General features: G+C 37.3%; 2 protein-coding genes across 2 annotated transcripts; one reads left to right on the top strand and one right to left on the bottom strand.

The window, feature by feature from the left end:
* Positions 1–5,367: 5,367 nt before the first annotated feature.
* Positions 5,368–10,227, bottom strand: psma8 (proteasome 20S subunit alpha 8). The gene is made up of 7 exons (XM_077221076.1): positions 9,982–10,227; positions 9,110–9,236; positions 8,691–8,815; positions 6,341–6,463; positions 6,135–6,254; positions 5,982–6,044; positions 5,368–5,828 (listed from the first exon to the last, which is right to left on the bottom strand). The coding sequence occupies exons 1-7, from the start codon at positions 10,081–10,083 to the stop codon at positions 5,733–5,735; spliced, it is 756 nt and encodes a 251-aa protein (XP_077077191.1). The 5' UTR covers positions 10,084–10,227; the 3' UTR covers positions 5,368–5,732.
* Positions 10,228–13,520: 3,293 nt separating this feature from the next.
* Positions 13,521–19,630, top strand: LOC143728744 (zinc finger protein 521). Its single transcript, XM_077219583.1, has 3 exons — positions 13,521–13,806; positions 14,824–15,021; positions 16,107–19,630. The coding sequence occupies exons 1-3, from the start codon at positions 13,767–13,769 to the stop codon at positions 18,731–18,733; spliced, it is 2,865 nt and encodes a 954-aa protein (XP_077075698.1). The 5' UTR covers positions 13,521–13,766; the 3' UTR covers positions 18,734–19,630.

Below are 19,630 nucleotides of genomic sequence, written 5' to 3'. Positions count from 1 at the left end.
ATTCCAATTTTAAATATCGGCTCGTCCATGTTCACTGTCAGTGACGTAATATCCGTGTTATCCCTGGTTTCCGCATGTACTGCCATAGTAACCATGGCGACAGACGTGGACAACTGCGTTCAAACATTATGGACCATGGCAAGCAGACTTTGGGACAAAAGGAGAACTAAAACGAGGATCAAAATCAGTGTGGCGTTTTCAAGATGCCGAGAGCTCCACATCCGTGACAAACTTTGACTTGACAGAGACGCCATTCTTGCATGTATTTTATTAGACAGGTGAGCAAATAAAACTAATCAATGTTATATAGCTCAACATGCCTGATGAAATTTTAGAATATGATCAGTATGTTATTCTAATGTTGATCTAGTTTCATACAGACAAACTAACACATAGTATAACATAACATTCAACACACTCAAATTCAGTTTTGTGTGATAATGTAGACCACGTGAAACAGCGCTGCATTACCTCACACAGGTCATTTTATTTGACAAATGAAACTTGTAAGAATTCTGCACTTGGGGGTAGTTCGGTAAAATGAAATGTCCTTATTCATTTATATCCACGGGACTCAAGTGTGGTGCTGATGTCTGTCTCGAATTAGCAATTGCGCCCTGCTTCATATCATAGTCATGTTAAAAACATCAATGTATTCACTCATCCATAAACATTAGATTCATCAGCATGACGACAAGTTCCATAATTTCGCTTATGCGTCATCAACCTACGTGTTTGTTATTGTAAGAGGTTAGCGACTGCTAGCGGCGAAAAAAAATTACATATTGTAGCTTTAATATTATCCTTTACAGGAGTATTGCACTAAGGAGATCTTTAATTTTCTGTACAACATCATGGGTAATGTAATTTTTCACCTGGTATTCCGATGTTAAACACGATTATTAAAAAAAATATATGATGAAATAATGTGGGCTGACGTCTTCAACAGAAGCAAATACCATGGATTAACAACCACAAAGACAACCAAGTCTTCAAATTAAAGGACAATTCCAGCCAAAAATGAACCTAGGGCTAAATAACACATGGGTAACGAGTCGACCGTTCTCTGGGATGCGTTTTCATGATAATCGAAATGTACCCAGTTTTAACGTTAGTTTTTGTTTAACCACAGATTAGCTTATAACGCTAGTGTACGGGGCATAGAATAAGTAAAAATAAAAATCGCTAGTTAATACTAATAACAAGGCTCAAAATAGCCCCACACTAACACGGTAGCATAAATGAGGGTCCCTACCTGCAAACCGAAGCATTGACAACTTTGAAAGTGTACAGACAGTTTAATAAGATATTTTATAAAGACAATACACTTCGCGTTTATAGCATAGACAGTAAAAGAAATGGACACAGCGACCCCCTTGATTTTTCAACGGAGAAAAGTGCAGCCCATTAGAACCACTCACGTCCTGATGGCTGAGCGTACTGCACAGGCTCAAACTGTGCTTGACGCCATAGATGTGATGTGAGCAACCTGTCTGACAGTTGTAAATCTTCTAGTAGCTGTGCCAAGACAAATCTGAATCACCTAATTCCTCAAAAATGAAATATTTGAAATATTTTGTTTCTCAAGGGCTTCTCCCTTGACTTTATGCCTCCATGTCCCCCCGATTGTCTCATAGACAGTAAAAGATTGCCTGCGAGCTTCTCCTCCTGTCTATACGGTAATTTCTCTACTGTGCGACAACGAGTCATGTGGTTATGATGCAATCGTTAGCCTATTTTTACAAAAACGGCTTCTACGGGGCCAAAACTTAAGATACAAAGTAATGGAGCCTTTTATACATTGTCGAGTTTCTTTAGAAATAAATAATGGACAAATTAAGTCTTTGGACACCTCAGATGTAAAGTTATTCGCTGTCAAAGTGAGGTCAAAATGAATGGTAGTCAATGGAATGCTAACAGCAGGTGATGGTCTGCTACAATGGCGGCTCCCAGGGAGGCTTCAGTTTTCGGCTGATGGTTCCCCCCAGGAGCCATCTTTGGAAAACAGTCTCGACCAGTCGAACCACGAACGCCGTGCTATGTGAGCTGAACTGTGACTATCGACCAGAACGTAGTACGGCGTTCGTGGTTCGACTGGTTTTTACTTATTCTATGCCCCATACACTAGCGTTATAAGCTAATCTTTGGTTAAACTAAAACTAACGTTAAAATTGGGAACATTCTATTATCATGAAAACGCATCCCAGAGAACGGTCGACTCGGTACCCATGTGTTATTTAGCCCTAGGTTCATTTTTGGCCGGAATTGTCCTTTAACAAAATCTTTGTTTTTGTAAGATTGCGTAAGCATTTTACATAATTGTGCTTTGAGTCAATTGTTTTATTTGTGATAACACAATCATAATTGTAATTATTAATAGAATTATCAATGTATGCTTTTTCCTGTGAGCTTTTTGTTTTTCTGTATTTTTTTTTTATTATTTTTTTTTGCATAGTGAAATAACCTGTAACCTTTTTGCCATTTTGATGGTTTAATCGAACGTGTACCCTACACTAAAAACAAGTATACACTCTGGACATTACTTTTGGCTACTACGCTTGATTAGGCTATTTAATGGTCGAAAAGTTAGGTCTTCAAGTGTAGCCTAGTCCTACTCTGGCAGTACATGGTGCAATTTCAGACAGGGTGCTGCTAATGAGTAACATTAAAAAACAAAAATTAGGAATTGTTGTTTTACTGTGACTTCAACAATTTTAAAGTGCTTGTAAACACACTTAGCCATGACTCAATGAAGTTCTTCAGTCAATGATGGTTTACATCAGCATTCGGTCCTGCATGCTGACTTAATGCATAAAAAACTGTGTGCTCGATGGACTCCTTGAAAAGCCAGTGAAATTGTTCCAGACTGCAGCTCTTCAAATCAATTAATTATTGATTGTATCATCATCTGCATGCACTGCTAACTGCCTCAGATCAAAGGCACACAGAGTATGTGTGCGTTCTAGGTTTCCGTCCCTCTGACAGCACGTCAAATGGAGGAAGACAGAGGTAATTTACCCGTCATTATTATGCATGAGTGCACTCATGAAAACAAAGATGTTTTAAATGTTGTCTAGAATGGCAAGCCATTTTGACTTTCATTCATTCCCAGGAAATTCTTTTTTGATATCAATTCACTTATCAAAATGATCATTCTTGATATAAGGAATTAGATTTCTACCAGTTAAAATGGCCATTTTTTTTACATTTCCATTGGTAAAAATTTGAATTCTTGATATCGACAATGACGTCAAGAACTCGCAGAAATACGAATTCTTGATATCAAGAATTGAATTTCAACTAGTAAAAAAAATATTGTATTTTATAATGTATTTTGTAATAATTCATTAAAATACAATGTATTTTACAGTTAAATGTCACTGTATAGACTCATTTAAATTCAATTTTTGATATCAATAATTGATTTCTTACAAGTTGAAATTCCAATTTCACATATCAGAAATGCAATTCTTACTAGTAAAAACCATATTTTTTTCTATCATTAATTACTTTGTTGCTATATAAATTCCTCATATCAAGGATTAAATTGTCACTAGTTGGAATGTTATTTCTGATATCTGAAAATGTATTTCTGATATCAAGAATATGGAGAGTAATTTCAGATATCTAAAATGGCTATCTTGGTAACAATCACATTCATGATATCAGAAATAACATTGTCACTAGTGACAATCGAATTATTGATATCAAAAAAAAAAGTTTACTAGTAGCAATTCAATTGTTGATATCAAGAACAAACATTTCCACTAGTTACCACATCATTTTCGATATAAAAAAGTATGTTTTTTACTAGTTAGAATTTAATTTCTGATTATGTGAAATTGGAATTTCAACTAGTAATAAATCAATTCTTGATATCAAACAAATGAATTTAAATGGCAGTCTACCAATGGTGACATTTAAATTGTGAAAATACAATTACAGATATCAAGAATTAACATTTTTACAAGCGGAAATCTAATTCCTGATATCAAAAATTGCCATTGTTACTGGTAGAAATCTAATTCCTGATATCAAGAATTAGCATTTTAACTAGTGAAAATTGAATTGTTGATATGAAGAATTCATATCCTGTGAATGATTATAAGTCAAAATGGCTTGCCATTGTATAGGCCTAGTCTCCATTCATACACTTGGGCACACAATCAATTTCCATCCCAAACTGCTCCAAAACTCCTCTCAGGCAGAACAGCTGAACATTGTAAACAGCTTTGGAACTCGAGTGCTAAAGCACCACTCGGACGAGGTTAGTTGAGGTAAAAGTGTGGTTCATAGACGAACTACCCGAATTAAACACGTCCGTTACTCCATTGCAATTCAATATGTGATTCTCCTGATCATTTATCTTTATTTTCATTTTCAATTATCAATGAATCTGGAATTCTGTGACAGACTATATCAAGGAATTTGGATTGGTATGTTCTGAGGTGTTTGTGGCATCTCCTTTCATTTGCTGACAAAATGTGATTCCCTTGTCTGTTACTCAGTTTGGTTCAATAGTCAGATGTGTCAGTTATTATTTGTAAAATTTACAAATCTAGCAATCACTTTAGATAATAAATTGAAATTACAGGATGGTTTCAAACTGGTTTTCTATCAAAGAAAATCTTATGTTCACAAAATAAGCATATTTTGCATATAAAACTTTCCCAAATGGTTTATTTACAATCTGTGTGGAGTTGACTTTTCTTTATTTAAAGATTTAAATGTTTAAAACACCACACACACAAATATACATTATATATATATATATATAGACACAAATATATACACATACAGTATATTGTGTGTGTGTAACAGTACATTCATTTTAAAATTAATTCCTTTTAATTTATTAATTTATTCATGTATTGGCAAAGCTGAATTTTCAGTCTTCGTCACACCATCCTTCAGAAATCATTCTAAGCTGATTTGCTGCTCAAGAAACATTTATCAATGTTGAAATAACTGTTGTTTTGCTTTTTTATTTTTGTGTAAACCGTGATACTTTTTCAGGATTCCTTGAAGTTAAAAATGACTATTTGAATAAGCTTTGTGTGTAATAATGAAAAAGTCTTAACTGTCACCTTTGATCAACTTTATGTAAAAATGTATAAAAAAAATAAATAAATAAAAAAACTTACTGGCCCCAAAAATGTTAAACCTACAGACACACATATATACATCTTTCATCATGGATTTAGACCTTAAGGCAACTGGCTAGGTTATTTAATCAGGGTTGGTAAAAGACTACAGTCAAATAAAAATGATCTCAATCCATAGTGTCTAATCACAGACCTAATGCTGTATCAAGTCTTATTTTCATGTTTTTTGTGATAAATATGACAATAGAAAGACAACAGTCCATTGGTACAAACCAAAAGAGTTTATTAGGAAACATCAGTCAGAGCACATAAACCCAGAATTCTCAGTGGTGTTGGAGAGCAGCTTTACAGAAGAGTGAAAACTGACCAGGACATACCGTGGCCGGCTTGTAGGTGTTCAACAGATGACTTGCTTGGTAACTCCCAACCCTAAACATGCTTTTATTACGTAGATTTTGAAAAAGAATTCCTTTAACAAAAGCATATTCATACATGCTGTGGGTTCAGCAGAAGACTGAGAGACTGTGCTCATAACAGATGAGATGCAGGAAGGGAGATGGTACAGTGAAGGGCCTGAGCCAAGTGCTTCTGCCCGTATAAACAAAACTACACATTCACATGAGTGATTTACGAAGACTTCTTCTGCTTTTTCTTCTCTGCCTCCTCCTCTTTCTCCTTCTCTATTTCGGCAACCAGCGTCTCAATCTCTTTGGACTCCAGAATCTGCGAAAGGAGAGAGGGGCGGAATTTGTACAAATGTGTCATGTGACAGATTACTGAGACAGTTCCAACGTTAAATGAATGGCAAGAATGTTGCATCAAGACAATTGTAAACTGATGAATATACAAAAAAGAATCATAAATCAAATGTATTACCTTTAGGGGCTGGTTTCTCCGGATCACAGCCAGCTCGATGTTCTTGCCTCCGGATTGCACAACCTGTGCAGCACAGATCATATACAATTGCCTTAGCAAACATGTTTCATCCTGTCAACTTTATATGTGTTACTGTGGTGACATGGTGTTTACCTCTAGTAAGGCTTTGATGGCCAATTTGATGGCCTCGTTATCACTTGCAATGGCTTCGTCTGTGTAGTTTTTCTCCAAAAACTCCCTCACCGTCTTCGCACTGCGCCCAATAGCATTTGCCTGATAACACAGGTGAGAAGAGGGTCAATACGGTGGCAAAATGGGTAAAATCTGAACATCGTGGAAACATACTGCTCCCACTTTACCTTCCATGCATGGTATGTTCCAGAGGGGTCTGTCTGATATAGACGTGGAGTCCCATCATAGTCGAAGCCAACGATTAGAGCCGAGATACCAAAGGGACGACGTCCATTGCTTTGAGTGTAGCGCTGTTGCACAATGAATAGATGGCAATGAAACATTGTAACAGTGTCATTAAACTGTAAATCTATTATTTTCTTACCCTAGGTCTGCATGATTAATCGAAATAAAACTGAAATCGTGATATGGCTTACTGTGATTGAATAGAAAAGGCTGCGATTTAATTAAATATATGCGCGGTGTGCTTCAGAGTGAAGCTTGGCACTGTGTTCTTTTCCACACAAACACCTCAAACCAGCTGTTGTCAACTAAAGGAAAGCTTTAAGGACATCTTACTGTTTTCCACCAGAACAAAAGCTTGGTGGTTTAACGTCTGAAAATGAATAAATTAAGACATCCATGATATTTTTTTTATTTTACAGTCAAATATTACAATAGTAATATTTAATATTTTGTTCAATATTTGACATGTTGATATCATCACACAAAAATAGCAAACCTGGGGTTAAATACAAATCTCAATCACAATTTGTATCAGGGAAAAAATTACAATCAGATTTTTCCTAAATCATGCATCAGACGTTCAGCCAACGATCTGAAGGCATGATGTCTGAGGCTAAGGCACAGAATGGGAAACAATTTATCTTGAATTAATAATTTGTTAGACGCATGCTAGTCTGTTAACGAAGGGACATTGACTATTTTTTTCATGCCCCCTAAACATGTCATGCAACGAAATTAACTGTGATTGGTTGCTTTCAATGCTTTGCATTTCGGTCCTCTTGGGCAGTCTTTGGCCAATGAAAGCTGTGATTGAATCCAGACCTTCAGCCGTCAGTCTGAAGGTCTGGCTATGAGAATAATGCAAACACACACTCCCACATGTAAAGGGATAATTCACTCAAAATATGCATGATCTAGACCAGTCAGACTAACTTTTTTCAGCAGAACACAAAATAAAGTTTTCTTAAGAAAGCTGGTGTCCAAACAAAATTGGACCCCACTGACTTTCACTGTACAGATTAAAACACCAAGGCATTTTTCAATCTTTTATTGTGTTCCACAGAAGAGAGTAGGGCTGCAAGAAAAAATCATTAAAATTCGATTACTAACAGAGTTGGCAACGAATTTAATTATCGATTCGTTGTGTCGCGCGATTATTACGCCAGTCAATAATTTGCAGCGATGTTTGAGTATAAATTAAAAAAAGTTGAGTTGAGCACGGAGCGGAGCAGATCTATGAGGCGCCGAACTGGACAAAAGCGAAGCGAACTCCGCGAACAAGCGCGAGAGAGACTGAGTGTGTCTGAGCATTAGTAAATTGGTACACTACATTTTAATATATAATTACAATATAAGAGGCATGGAAGTTTGATAAATGGACAACAATATAAATAAAAACAACAATTAAATTCTTACCACTGAATTATGTGATTTGAATCAGACAGAAAATGAAAACACTTTCTTGTCTGTTCCAAGTACCACTACAAGGGGAATATTTTTCCCACACTTTGCAGCACTGAATTTTTCAATCTTTACTCTAAATGACTCAGAGAAACTTCACTATGTGCTCGGAAAGGATGAGCTGCAAAATACCTTACACATCATAGGAGGTGGTCAATCCATTGTATTTGTTTTTTTTATATTGTATTTATATTTTATATACATTGTATTTATAATTAATATTAGGATAGACTAGAGATATTATCTTCTGTTATAATTATTACCTATTATCCATGCACGAGACTTGTCTTTTGTGTGCATTTGCTTGTCAAATAATGTCAAACATTTTGTTAAAGATTATAACATAATTGACAAAAAACATAAGTTTGTGCGAGTGTAGAGAACAAGTTCTGACGTTCAAACAAATCCTGTTAAGTTTTCTGATTTGTATCTTTCTTTATTTTTAATAAATAATTTATTGTTCTGACAGCTCAGGTCCCTTTAAACAAAAATATACATCTTTTTGTGCACTTTATTTTTAAAAAGCCCATATATTTGGCAGATGTAAAGCATACATGTGTATGTTTTTTTTGTTAGTCCATTTTTTTGCACTGTTTTTTTTGTACTGTCAGTTCTGTTTTTAAATAAAGGTTTGGAAATGAATGCTTTTTTTCCTTTTTTATCCGATTCATCGATAAATCGAAAAAATAACCAACAGATTAATCGATTATTAAAATAATCGTTAGTTGCAGCCCTAGAAGAGGTTAAGTCATACAGGTCTAGATTGTGCATTTTTTGAGTGAACTATACCTTTAAATGGCCTGTATGTCAACAGGAGTGAGGGGATGTTACCTGTTTGAGTGTGGCGATATAGCGGGTGATGTACTCCACAGTAACTGGGTCCTCCACTGTGAGTCTGTGGCTCTGGCACTCTACTCTAGCTCTGTTGATGACAATCCTGGCATCTGCAGTCAGACCTGGACAGCACACAAACAAACACATTCAAATGTAAAATCATGCTAAGATCACCTATATGCATTGTAGAGTCCATATTATAACATTTTAAACACTACCTATTCTGTCAAGTCAGTGTTTTTTAATTAATTATCTAGTGGCGCCAGTTGAAAGGGTTAAGTCACAAAAAGTTTGTCACCATTCACTCAGGGCTTCTTTTTCCATACAATTAAATTGAATGGTTACTGACAAACATTATAACGACAGAACTATCGCTTCATGGCATTGATTTATACACACAGAAGAATGAATCTTACCTGCAAAGGCCATGCACACATGCTCATCCAGAGCACATATCTTCCTGACTGTCCTCTCCTCCTGAAGCTTTGCCACTGACTTCTTCTCAACACCCAGGACAACAATATCCTTCCCCCTGATTCCAACCTTAGATGTGCAAAAATAGTTAAACAGTCAGTTTAAAAAAAATATTTTTTAATATCTGAATACTGGTAACTTTTACAGACAAGAAACTAATTTAGTGTGAATGCATAACTTTTATTTTCACTTTATCTAAACCTTAAACTATGGGCACATCGCCCTCTACCGGAAATTTTGGCCATTACCCAACACGGTCTTAAAAATGAAACTACATGAATCATACAGTTACAGCAAAAGCGCTATAAAACGTAATACCAAACAAAAACTATTAAAATGGCATTCAATTATTTAGGGACATTTCAATAGTCATGACGTTTGAAATGTATCAAGTAAAACCAGTTGCTGGAGCTGTAACTTCATTGATCATTTAATTGGCAAAAATGTTGAAAACCCTTATTATTTCATTGTTCTTTTAGTAGTAGTGTACTAGTGCAGCATTTGAAATGCATTTACATACATATGTGATCAAAATAAAGCGAATCAAATAATATATCTAGTTTAATATAAGGATAGCCCATGCTAATATTAGCCGCAACATGCAAGTCACGCTTAGCTAACGTATCAATAAAATTGCTACCAAATAAGCGAACACCCCAGCTGCTTCCAAACAGTCTTAATCAATCACAGTGTTTATTCCTGTATCAAGCACTTGTTCACAATAATCATATATCAATTTTGAGAGTATATTTTTGTAGCAGTTAGCCAATGAGCTAAAGCTGCGGCTCAAATATAACCATATAAACACACTCACAGCTGTGGAGCCCTTCTTTACTGCTTCCTGAGCATATTCCACCTGAAACAGGTGACCATCGGGAGAGAAAACTGTTATAGCTCTGTCATATCTAGCTGCCATTTCTGCACACTAGACACAAAAGCGTGAATTAAGGTGAAATAGTTGCCTCTGACTTTCGACTAGCAGCACAGGAGGTTTCGAAATTGATTTGCGCATGCGCAGCAATAGCGCGCATTGAATGGTGGGACTTGTAATCCACAATGCAAGGACCTCATGTGATTTTCTTCAATAGCATCCCGTTTTTCTCGCTGTTTTGTATAAATCATTAGATTTCTATTTACGTTTATTTATTTATTTACTCATGATGTGTTTTGTAAAACTACACACATTCATACTTAGAGTAGGCCACTGTTGCAATGAACTGTAATTTCTCTATTTTCTCTTTTAGGTGGTGTGAGGGCTGAAATAAGGCATTTTTCTATATTAGGATGCAAGTTAACAGATTAAATATTGTTATATTGTAATATTATTGTTAAATGTTTAAATGATATATAAAAATGTCCATGATCTCGGAGCCGTGTGTGTATATAGGCCTACTATTCTGCAGGGATTGAAGTGTTTATTTAATTTTTCATATAAAAAATTTGTAACAATATTCATTATATAAAAATTATTAATATTGTATTGTCTTTCAAATAGTCTACATATTTGATCAGTGCAGCTTAAACAAATTCTAAAGACATTTTAGAAGTCTAGTTTTTTTAATTCCAGTAAATGTTTGCCAAAAGAAGATGTCCACTCCAGTCCATATATTCAGTCACTCGATTTAACTGTGATATCATACAAGTCCTCAGCAATTTTGAAGAAATGGAAGACAGCATGACGTATTTTACAAGCACCTCTACAAGTACCTACCAACCAACACTTTCATGCTTCTACTTCAAAGAAGGCCATTTTGGTGCCACCAAACCTCTCATCAATGCTTCATCAAGAGCACGGTAAACCTGCAGAGAACAGGCCACAAGTCTCCCGTACCTTATTAAAAATGTCCTTTTAATTAAATTCAACAAATAAGAATACATTAAAGTAAATATGATGCATCTGGGAATAGTGCACAGAGTTTGTGTTCCGAGACCATGGAGCAATGTTCAAAGAAACTGAAATGCCCACCCACCAGTATTCCTCAGCTGTGTATTCCCTCAAACCAAGCTAATGAGGACCGTCTGTAGTGCTCGCGAACACTCACAACCTCAGCTTTTCTTACGGGAGTCACCTTTGTGGGACACAAGAGGTCTCTGAGCAAGTGTGACCCAGCTAATATCATATTAGCACTGTTCTGAAGTAAACCAGATTGTGGGGGCTATAAACATATGGAAAAGTGCACTGGTGTGTGTCTGTTCAGAATCATTTTTCTGATGTTTTCTGGGTATTATGTTACTATAAATCTGCTACTGTGTTTGCACGTGTTGCTCAGTCTGTAATTTAACTTATATGCATTCTTTTTTATTCATTTTTTTATGCAGATTAATTTTTTAATGTAAAAACATTTTCTCTGTATAACAAAATGTCAGGAGGTCAGTTGCAAAGGAAAACGTCTTGAGTTTTGCAGGTAGAAAGTACCTCGCTACCACACAACCCAATTAAAACTGCTTGACCTTGACCTCAGTTACAGAAACACTGAAGTGAAGTCTTTTTTTCATTTATGATCCAGTCTAGATCAGTCAGTTTTGTTCACCGACTGAGCTGGGATCATCATCATTAGCAATCAGCTTCATCTCTGGCTCTGTAATTAGCTGATTAATAAAAATTAACCTTCAAAGTTCATTAATATCACACAATAATTAATCTTGATGTCCTGGTTTAAAAATGCCCCAACTCTTTTTTCATTTCCTTGAATTGGCAGCAGTAAAATGTTCATAAAGATAATGGGCTCGTGGGAATTTCATACACTGCAGATAATCATGCTGCCCTGCATGAGCAGCCTCTGTTGGAATAAATTACAGATTCTCTTGAGAAAACTATATTTAAAGGGAAAGTTCATCCTTAAAACATAGTGGCATTGTGAACATTCCTCAAAACATCTCCTTATTTGAGATCAACAGAAGAAATAAAGTTATGTATGTTTGGAATGACATCAGATTGAGTAAATGATGAAAGAACATTCATTTTGACTATTTAGGAGTAATAGTAATCCCCTTTGTGTTTTATACATATTTGATTATGAGATTTTATGATGTACTGGAAAATTGACGGTGAATTTGTTTCTGTAGTTCTGTGGAAGAATTATTAGGATGAAAAAGTATTTTTAATTGTTGGACATAGAAAAACCATCTGAACTACACAAGCTTCTCTCTCTGCTTAGGATTTTTCAAAAGTTATAAAATCAAAAGAACAATCTAGGGCAATTGGCTTTTTTATTATAGCAGATTCACGGCAAACTATTTGTTTCAGAACAGTATAATAAAACCAGCTAGATGCTTGAATCAGAACTATAACAGCTCTCATCCCTTGAGATGCTCTGATTGGCTGATACATTATTTCCTTCAGGATCTCCACTGCGCAAAGGTTGCCTTTGCATGTCAATACTGTCTATTTACAGCAACACTATAGGGCTATACACATATTCACAAATAGCCTATCTCTTTATACAATTTATTTAGGTAGAGTGTACCGCAGATTCATACCCAAGAAGACAGTTTAGTTGGCTCCTTTATGGTAAAGTCAACTCGAAACAACCCAAAGTGTTCATGCTGGCACCTCAGAACCTCACAGATATTGCAACATTCTGTCCTTTATTCACAAAACAGTCACAGACAAGTGTCTCAGCAGCTAATTCAAAACTCATTAGAAACAAGCAATTGCAGAGCGGACTCCCAAAGGGATGTTGGTTTCTAATCAACGTTCCCTATATACAGCAAAGCCCATCCAACGGGCCAGCTCATAAACTAACGTTTCCACAGAGAAATTAAACCGAGACGTCATTATGAAAGGAGATGCTCCTCTGATGATTTCATCACCACAGTACCATATGTTTGATGGTATATAATAGATATTGATAATGTTATAGGGACATTTTTTCTTTGATAAGTTGTGTAATTTCTTCTGATTTTAAAGAAAGAAAAGGAATAATTAGCTGGATGCTCAGGCAAAATGAGTCAAATGGCCATGTGGACCAGGTCTACAACTTAAAAACAAACAAACAAAAAAAAAAACAATAAAGCAACGAGATTTTAGATATCAATGAGTTTAAATGTAGATCAAATAGACTCACTAAAGTATTTGGCTCCTGAGGAAATCACCGCAGTACAGATCTCTTTCAGAAGAGATTTCAACATTTCAGACTGTGCTCAGATTTGTCAGGATAATACACATAGAACCACATAGGCTACAGCCAAAATACACTTAGTCTGCTGTAGGCTATGTGTAAACAATGTTCTCAGTGTTGCTATTCTTTTACGGAATTCTAGTGGAAACAAAAAAGACAAAGTTAATATTGACGTGTGAAACATAACTGAGAACTCTTGAGCTATAAACTAGTGCCGGCGTGTGTGTGTGTTGAGTGATTACGCATCTCTCTCGCGCGCGCGCGTCCCCGGTGGCGCAGAGCGTGTATGGAGTCATCCCGCTGCTGTAGGCGGGGGCGATCCCCTTTGCCCGTGATATTAATGTGCTTTCCCGCTATTCCAGTCTATGAAACGACACGCAAGCATTGGATATTGCTTGCCTCTTGTGTTGTCCTTCGTTTGCAAATAGTGGACAGGAACTTAACCCGTTTGTGTTGACAGCTGCTGAAGTCCTTTACAATGACTCGTCGAAAACAGTCGAAGCCCAGATCTTTGAAAGGTACGAAAGGTTTTTTATTTAATCACTTGCTTCCTTCTTGTCTTGAGTGAAACACGACAAATCGAATGAATGACCCCAGTTAGTTGCCGATCATAAGGCTTCAGATTAATGTTACGCAAATTCAAAACAGAAAACTGCATTGTTTTGGACAAGAACTTTCATTTAACTTTCATTGCATTTTCGGGTAATCTAATTTCATTGAGAGGTGGTTGTCATCACTCTTGGACGTGATGCACATTATTCAGATAAAGATGTATAATGATAATCAATGTTATATTATATAGTTTTATTTGGTTTCTTGGACAACCAAGTTACACTACATTATGGGGACAAAATATCTGAAATGTTTGTCCTTGTGGAGACATTTATTGTCTCGATGAGTAAAACAGCTTTTAAATCATACTAAGTGATGTTTTTTAAAACTGTAAAAATGCAGAACGTCATGTGATGGGTAGGTTTAGGGGTAGGGTTAGTGTAAGGGGATAAAATATACAGTTTGTACAGTATAAAAATCATTATGTCTATGGAAAGTCCCAATAAAACATGAAAACGCAACAATAAATTGTAAGGATCCATAAATGTTTATGTGAGGAATAGATTTAGTAGGGAACATAAAATAGACTCCCAAACATGACAGAAAACACATATGTGTGTACAGTATGAGTGTTTGAAAGTTTCTTGAGATTTCTATGTTTGCAAATGAAATATATTCATTTTCTGTTTTGTCATAATGCTGACTCTGTTATGTCACCTTGAAATCATAGAATACAAATGTTATATGGACTGTTTAAAGAGCAAACATGCACACAATGGTACTCCCCTGCTGGAAAAACAAAAAAAACAGACTAAAAAAGTTGATATTTGTTTACTCTTTGGTTTTTTTCATGCCACAGGGGTGCCATAGTGTACCAAATGGTCCACCAGAGATGGAAAAAGTGCTTGATTTCTTTGTATTGTTATATTATATTTAGCTGCTATGGCCATGACCTTTTCTTGCTATCAATCTTTTCTCCACAGGTCAAGCTGACAGGTTAAATACAAAGGAAGATAGCGTGGTTGTGGGGAAGAAACGCTGCTCCTGGGAAAGAAGAAAAGAGAGGGATGATGAGAGGGAACAATGTGGGGAAGAGAAGGATGAAGTTGCTAAAGAACACAAGAGTGCAAGCCTAAAGCAATCAGAATCATTCACCCAACAGATGTACTGCCATGGTTCAGGTACACGCAAATACATTCCTGCACTATCCTTCTTTCTATAGTATCCTTTGCGGTGAATATTTTATCCATCTCTCTCTGTATCCCTTACACAGGCAGATTAAAAAGAAGAGAGACCTCTGGGTTGTATATTCAGGATTTAGTGTTTCTGCATGTTTGTGTGACCTTTGAATTAGGTATATTTGCAATTCCCTATTTGCACAATAACAGAATGATCATGCCTTCACAAATGATTTTGGAATTATGAAATGGGAGTAGCTAGTCATGTGAAGAAACGTTTTTATGTTTTTAATATGTCTTATCATTTTAAGCTGATACATTAATCCTTTGATTTAGTCTACAATTTGTTACCATGATTTGGGTTCTATTTTTTTCTCTTGTGTGTGTTTAGTACTTTAAAGTAGCAGCACTCCATTTGCTCAAACTGAGAATCTGGTCCTCTCACACTGATAGCAATTTTAGTCACAGTGGGACTACTCATTATGTGGCCACATACCGAGCTAATTACATCTAAAAAAGTGTGAAAAAGAGCATCCAATTCATATTTTTGGTGTTTAGTCTGCTGTTATGAACCTGAGTTCTACTTTAACCTGCCAGACTTCAGCAGGACAGACCTATTGAAATAGAAGAGTAGAATTCTTATAGTTGTGGTTAAAGTGAGTAGTGTTGAGGAAGATACAAGTCCCACATAATTTAAAGTAGTTGAACTGCAGCTATTATTTTTAAAAAGTAGTTAGCTACACCACAATTTAACAAAACATAGCAATATAATTCCCCTAAAAACAGTATTTGTCTTGCACAAAAACAGTTAGGGTATGAATTAGGGTGATACCAAAAAAACAGCAGTGTCACGTTTCAGTTTTCCTTGTTGGAGAAAGTATCTTGTTACTGTAAAAGCTTTGCTACTTTGACAAAAATTTTATTTACTTTCACAATACTGAAAATGTACTTAATTTAGTAACATTGCTTAATTACTTTTAGTTAGTTACTCCCAAACACTAATGGTGTATTTAGTGGTGTGTTTTTGGCTAAAACGTTTTTCTTTTATGAAAGTTGTAAATACATTTTCCTCTCTTCTCTGTCCATAGCAAATCATAATGTTGAGGAAGATGAAATATGTTGTTTAGCTTCTCTTTCCTCTGCTCACTCCTCCGCTGACCATGAAGATGGATGTGACCTTAGATTCAAGGGAGACACAAATAGAGATCATCAGAGACTTAATCAGTGCAGAAGGGGAAACACCCCTTTGCCTGGCAACAGTTCAGTACCTCTCAAATTATTTCAAAGGGATATGAGCAGTGTGAGCCCCTCAAAAAGAAAACAGGGCTTGAGTAATCAGTATGAACAAGGCAGTGGTATGTACTCCCGACATATCTCTCTTGTAAATAATCCACAGAATAACATGGGGGAATCTGAAAAAAGACAACCTCCAGATTTTGCTGCACAAGATCAGTTGTGTTTCTCAATGGCAGAATGCACTTGTGCCACCTCACACATCTCCAGTCCAGCAACTCCAAATGCTGCAGGAGTGTCTCCTTGTGCAGAAAAGAGAAAGTCTCAGTTTGTCTCCAAAAATTGTTTAGGATTTTCCAAAAAGCTCAAGGTTTTCAATGATTTTGTTCATTGTCACAACCACACGGACCATAGAGCATGTCCACAGACCCAACTCAAGGACAGTGAAATCCACTCAAGTTCTGAGATCCTGACTTTTCCATCTGAACTAAAGGAGCACCAGAAAGAGGCGAATGTGATGCTAGACCACTCCGTGTTGCTTGAAGCTGCAATCACAGCAGCCGTTCAGACAGTTCTTCAGTGTAGCTTCTGTCCCACATCGTTAAAAGACCTGAAAGCCCTTCAAGAGCATGTTCGCCAATCACACAACTCAGCTTTAATAGAGAGCAACGTCTTTTTCTGCTCGCAGTGCTTCCGAGGATTCCTGACAAAGGACACGCTAGATAATCACATGCGGCAGACACACTGTAAAAAACAGAGTCTGAAACTTGATCCAGATGCAGAAGAAACTGCAGAAAGAAAGTCTTTGCAATTCTGCCCATACTGCACCCATTTGCCTACATTTAGCAGTAAGATAAAACTGATGCAGCATATCAAAAAGACACACAATAACATTAATTTGATGAACCTTAAAGAGGAAAGGAGGACAATGGGTTCACCGTCACCCCAATCAATCAAGAGTGTGGCCAAAAAAACTAGCTATGGTGCATTACCTTCAACCGACTTCATCTGTGACCACTGTGGGGCTAAATACACCAATCTGGATCTGTTTCAAACTCACTTGAGTTCCCACCTGAAGAGTATGCTTCCAAAACTTACATGTCCAGAGTGTTTCACGGATTTCCCAAACCAGGAATCTTTTAAGGAACACACAATGTCTCATTTTAGCAATTCATCTACGCTCTACATCTGTGAAAGCTGCAGTAAGTCCTTTAACAGTGTCAAAGACTTACATGGGCACCTACTTGAGATGCACACCGTTGTGTTTTACCGATGTTCCCTCTGCCAGCAGGTGTTCGACTCCAAGGTGTCTATTCAGGTTCACCTGGCCTCCGAGCACAGTAACAAGAAAACCACATTCCACTGTACGTCGTGCGAATGGGACTTCAAGCAAGAACATGACTTACACCTGCATGTCAAACAGAAACATCTTGACAAACAATGGAAGATGTACTGTTGCATCTTCTGTGCAGAGTCCTTTACCACAGACATTGAGTTGCAGTGTCATATCACAACACATAGCGACAAATGCAGTCCCTGCGTCTGTACCAATACCAGATCTCCCCTCGAGGTGCCCTTACACGAGAAACTCTGTGCCAAGAGTGCTGAAGGTAACAACGTGACCCCTCCACCTGTCTCCGAACCAGTTGCCAAAGACAGAGCTGGAATGCTGCCAGTGAATAGTGAAATAAGAGTCGGTAAGGTGGAATCGCTGTTTAGCCCTCCCACTGAAAGTAAAGGGAAGGCAAAACTGAACGATCCTATGTTTGCCTGTGAAATCTGTGGTGCTTCTTACACCATGCAGTCCTTGCTCGCCAACCACCAGCTGCGAGATCACCACATCCAGCCCGGGGAGAGTGGCACTCTCAAGCGCAAAGTGGAGGCAATCCAAGGGAGCCACAAATGCAAAGACTGTTCCAAGACCTTCTTCACTGAGATGGCACTGTGGGAGCACGTCCAGACTCATCTAGGCCCCACCAAGCACTGCCAATGCCCCATCTGTGGAGAGCGCTTCCCTTCCCTGCTAACTCTGACTGAACACAAGGTCACCCACAGCAGGAGCTTGGACACAGGCAACTGCCGCATCTGCAAGCTTCCTCTTCACAGTGAGGAGGACTTCCTGGAACACTGTCAGAGGCACCCCGACCTGCACAACTCACTGACAGGTTTCCGCTGTGTTGTGTGCATGCAGACTGTCACCTCCACTCTTGAGCTGAAAATTCATGGAACTTTCCACATGCAGAAGGTCCAGGGTGATGATCTGATCAACACCTGCGTGGATCCCTCCATCCTTAATCCTGACCTTAAAATCTCCTCAAGTGTTGCTCAGCAGGAAACGGTCACTATGAATGTCAGTGCATTTGAGCATAGACTCGGAGACAATAAGACTAGCATTTCCGTTGTCAATTGCTGTTCGGCTACGGCAATCATACCAGAGGAGGGAAGCAATAAGAACACTCTCACACAGACCACAGCAGTTTGAGTTAACCCTAAATAAAGAACATAATTTGTAAAGGACAATATACAGGGCCGGCGCCCAGGGTGGGGGTTACGAGTTACTGTGCCCCCCCCCCCCCCTCCAGTTCCCAATGAATGTGCGTGAAAGAGCGAGCACGCATTCGAAAGCGATTACAAATGCACCCGGGTTGGTTGCTTTCCTCTACAAATGCAAGATTTTTTATGCCCTGGTGCCGGCTCTGACAATTTATGTACTCTTCTGATTGCTTGTGTACTGGAGTATGTTTTCACTTGTACATTGTATTATGTATTTAGGCCCTAAATGTGTGAAGACATGTTTTGGAGAGGCTGTTTTCTCCCTTAAAAGCAGTTTTCTTGTTTGAGATGCTTAGCAAATGACTAATTCTCCCAAGTGCAAGGCTTATCTTCATTGGACACTTCTGAGGCTCTGAACTCAGATTTACTGCTATATTTGGATCATTTCCTCTCTCTTTGTTGCATTTTAAGATAAATCCTTGTGTTAAGAAATGGAACTGGATCTTTGTGGATCTAGACAGTAATGAGTTGCTGATGACTGAAACTGCAGATGCACAGAGGGGCACAAAAGAGGATGAGATGTGGGCAGTGGGACTTGATGTTCTGAGGGAGAGAGTCATTAGAAGTGTTTAATCTAATTGAAATCTGAGCTGGCCTCTTGGTAAACTTTATGGATTAGATGTAGGGCTTTTGGACATCTGATAATCACAAAACAGTTAATGTTATGTATTTTTATTTTGTGTTATGTCTTTTTAGTAAAATACCATCATCTACCGTTTTTATAATTTTGACTCACAAATTCAATTATGTGTTTTGTTAGTTGTATATCTGTACATGATGTTCTATTGCAACAAAAAAAAAAAAGTAAATTGTGTTTATGGGTAAA

The sequence above is a fragment of the Siphateles boraxobius genome, unplaced genomic scaffold, assembly GCF_051911475.1.
Source record: "Siphateles boraxobius isolate OS27281-9 unplaced genomic scaffold, OSU_SipBor_1 8, whole genome shotgun sequence".
Lineage (NCBI taxonomy): Eukaryota > Metazoa > Chordata > Actinopteri > Cypriniformes > Leuciscidae > Siphateles > Siphateles boraxobius.
Note: the sequence above shows the minus strand (reverse complement) of the source record. Positions and strands in the feature narration are given on the sequence as shown.

What these genes read in the sequence shown, in the direction of transcription:
- psma8 (XM_077221076.1), bottom strand. Translation starts at nt 10,083, where the DNA reads ATGGCAGCTAGATATGACAGAGCTATAACAGTTTTCTCTCCCGATGGT. An exon ending in TGTGTGCATGGCCTTTGCAG is followed by an intron (nt 8,816 to 9,109) that starts GTAAGATTCATT and finishes TGTGCTGTCCAG; the next exon opens with GTCTGACTGCAGATGCCAGG. An exon ending in GGAGAAACCAGCCCCTAAAG is followed by an intron (nt 5,829 to 5,981) that starts GTAATACATTTG and finishes CTCCTTTCGCAG; the next exon opens with ATTCTGGAGTCCAAAGAGAT.
- LOC143728744 (XM_077219583.1), top strand. Translation starts at nt 13,767, where the DNA reads ATGACTCGTCGAAAACAGTCGAAGCCCAGATCTTTGAAAG. An exon ending in GAAGCCCAGATCTTTGAAAG is followed by an intron (nt 13,807 to 14,823) that starts GTACGAAAGGTT and finishes TTTTCTCCACAG; the next exon opens with GTCAAGCTGACAGGTTAAAT. An exon ending in GATGTACTGCCATGGTTCAG is followed by an intron (nt 15,022 to 16,106) that starts GTACACGCAAAT and finishes CTCTGTCCATAG; the next exon opens with CAAATCATAATGTTGAGGAA.